General features: G+C 35.9%; 1 protein-coding gene across 1 annotated transcript; it reads left to right on the forward strand.

The window, feature by feature from the left end:
* Positions 1–6: 6 nt before the first annotated feature.
* On the forward strand, positions 7–1,183 carry LOC115236905 (protein dpy-30 homolog; the record flags this gene model as incomplete). The annotated part of the gene is made up of 2 exons (XM_029809634.1): positions 7–63; positions 597–1,183. Coding segments are annotated over 2 exons (300 nt in total), but the record flags the coding sequence as incomplete, so codon positions are not given.
* Positions 1,184–2,911: the final 1,728 nt, after the last annotated feature.

Consider the following 2,911-nt stretch of genomic DNA (forward strand, 5'->3'; position numbering starts at 1 on the left):
GAACGAACGGAAGCATCGACGCCGGCTCAACCCATCGCCAATGCCGTATCCGAGACGACTCACGTAAGTAAATTGATAACTTCAGCTCTTCAGTAACAATGATATTTCATTTGAATATCAAAAATCTATTAAATAAACACGAAAACGCGCGCGCTCGCAGCGCGAAAGTGGGGTTAGGTTAGAGCTCGGCTTGTACGGTATCATTATTTATTATCTGGTACCTGTTAATTGACAAAAACTTTGCATTAAAGTCATAGTATTTTTGCACAGAATGTGTTTGCACATATCCAACTGTGGATTAAATCATTATTTCTAAACTTGTTTGTAATTTGTGTAAGTATATATAATCTAATTACATTAACATCAGAGAGAAAGAGAGAGAGAGAGAGAGAGAGAGAGTTAACTGGTAAATTAGATTTCACTTATATATACTGCTTTAAAGCTAATATTGTGATGGAGGAATTACATTAAATCAATTGTTGAATTGAAGTTATTGAAGGAATCAAAGCTTAGAGTTATTTATACAATAGCTTAAATTAGTATTTCTGTGAACATTGCTCGTTGATCTATAAATTTTATATTCTTTTGGTTTACAGAAAGTAATAGGAATGGATAAAGATGGGGATATGTCTGGTGTACCAGCAAAGAAATCTCGTGTCGAAGTGCAATCTCTTCCAACTAGACAGTATTTGGATCAGACAGTAGTGCCGATATTGCTACAAGCGTTGTCTTGTTTAGCCAAAGAGAGACCCGCTGATCCTATAAGCTTTCTCGCTGGCTATTTACTTAGAAACAAGAGTCAGTACGATAACGGCGGCTCGCCGCCGACTAGTCAGTGATTGCTTCCCTGTCCATGTGCGCATTTTATGGTAATATATGAACTTTACTTCCTAAAAATCTCTTTTTGATACTTCAAGGACATATTTACGTTATATACGTATTATGTACTTGTGTATTTTTGAACGAAATAAAAATGAATTAGCTCCCTATTGTAGGGACAGTAGTGACTTTTTAGCGGAGTAATATAGTGTTATTCTGTGGAATGCAAAATATACGTTTTTTAAATATTGAAATTATTTTAAATAAATATTGTTTTTTATATAAAAGTAATAGCAACATCAGAATTACCCTAATTGCAATAGCAGTTATAGAATTGATATTAAATTGTTATTGACACATAATACATATTAAAAAGAGTGGCTAATTTTTCTATACAAGTATATAGATAAAGTGAAATTGAAAAATATAATAATGTGGCTTTTATGAAAGAATATCTTAAAAATACATTAAAAAAGCGTATAGACTTCTTTGATTTTCAATTCTTTGCAAATTTACAGCGCGAAAGCGAACAGAAGAAAGGGTGGAGAAAAGGGCCGCTGCCATCAATCCAATAAATCGTAATGAACCTTCCCTGCTCGTGTCGATTTTAATTGGAACGGCGATTTAATTGGAGGCAATTAAATGTAATCGCGCAATGAATCGGCGTTAAATTTATCTCGCGCTCCAATAAAATCGATAATTTACATCGGACGTGCAACACTCGCGAATCTTGCCGTTGCGAATAGAGAAAGGGGAAAAAGAATGTCTAGACACACGCATACAGCGCTCGGTTTTATTATTCTTCGTGTCTTATTTCGTCTCTCGTTGCGGTTTTTGTCTCGACGAAAACTCGTCGGTTGGTCTTACCGAGTTTCGCCAGAGTAATTGGGCTCCCTTCGGGGCGTCGTTGGCGAGGCACAAGGAAAAGAAAATCCGTGTAGCGGCGTCCGATTGTACCGCACGAGCTCTAAACGACGACGCGAGAAGATATCGGGGTAATTTCGTGACCGACAATTCGCACGGCGACATCATCGGACCTGGTCCAATTAACGGCAAGCTATCCTCTTGCTCGGGTTCTCCTCGTATATCCTCTCGTAGAATCCTCGACCTTTACCCGTACACACATACATCGATCGCGAACTCTTAGCCTTTTGTTTTGTAGACGTTCAGTTGGGAGGGTCGACGCGTTTCTGTCGTGATAAGATAAAGGCACTAAGCAGTATTTTTACCAAACTTGAGTTTCTCGTGCAAAGTACTTTACCAGTAATTTGTTCGTCTTAGAAACGTAAAGGCCGTCTCTGTAAAACAACAGATCAGATAATGCGACAAACTAAAAAAAAAAAAAAAATAAAAAATTTAACTATCTTGAATATGCCTTTTCTTTTTTCGAGAAAATAAAGCTTCCACGCGTTTATTATTTATTATTTATATAATATTTTCAAAAAAGTGATATTTTATTTCATAATAATTCCATGTTATGTGTATGTGTGCGTAATATAAATTGTGCTTTTAGCATGCGATAAAACGCCGTAGAAGTTTGAATTTTACTAGATGAATAAAGGACTGATACATTTTAACATTTTATATGCTCGTACATTGTCGAACGACACAGTAATATCGGTTGTGTTTCTTTTTTCTATGTATTCAGAGTGAACTTCCACATTCACCACTCATTCCTACAACGGATCACGAATAAATGCGCAAAAGTGGAAAGTCCATGCTCGCGGCACAATACAGAAGTTCGATGTGACTGTTGATAACGCAGCAACATCCATCTTTACTTTTTTTACTTCCCTACGAGAAGCACGCAATAGTTTCCACGTCGAGTTGCTTCCATCTTCCTCTTTCCACATTCCTGTTTGCTGTGCTTTTCCAACTTCAGAACTATGTAAGTAGCTTTATGCAATGTGCTAGAACATGAATATACAGAGTTTATCTTGAACCAAGCGTTTTTTTTTCGATTATGGATATAATGCAGATTTAAATAATTCGGCTTAAAAATGGATCATTTTTTAATAATTATATATAATAGTTTGATTTAAGATTAACGTTGAGTTTTATATTTCATCTAAAAGAGCTCTTTTTTTCTTTT

The sequence above is a fragment of the Formica exsecta genome, unplaced genomic scaffold, assembly GCF_003651465.1.
Source record: "Formica exsecta isolate Colony F162 unplaced genomic scaffold, ASM365146v1 scaffold262, whole genome shotgun sequence".
NCBI classification, from domain to species: Eukaryota; Metazoa; Arthropoda; class Insecta; order Hymenoptera; family Formicidae; genus Formica; species Formica exsecta.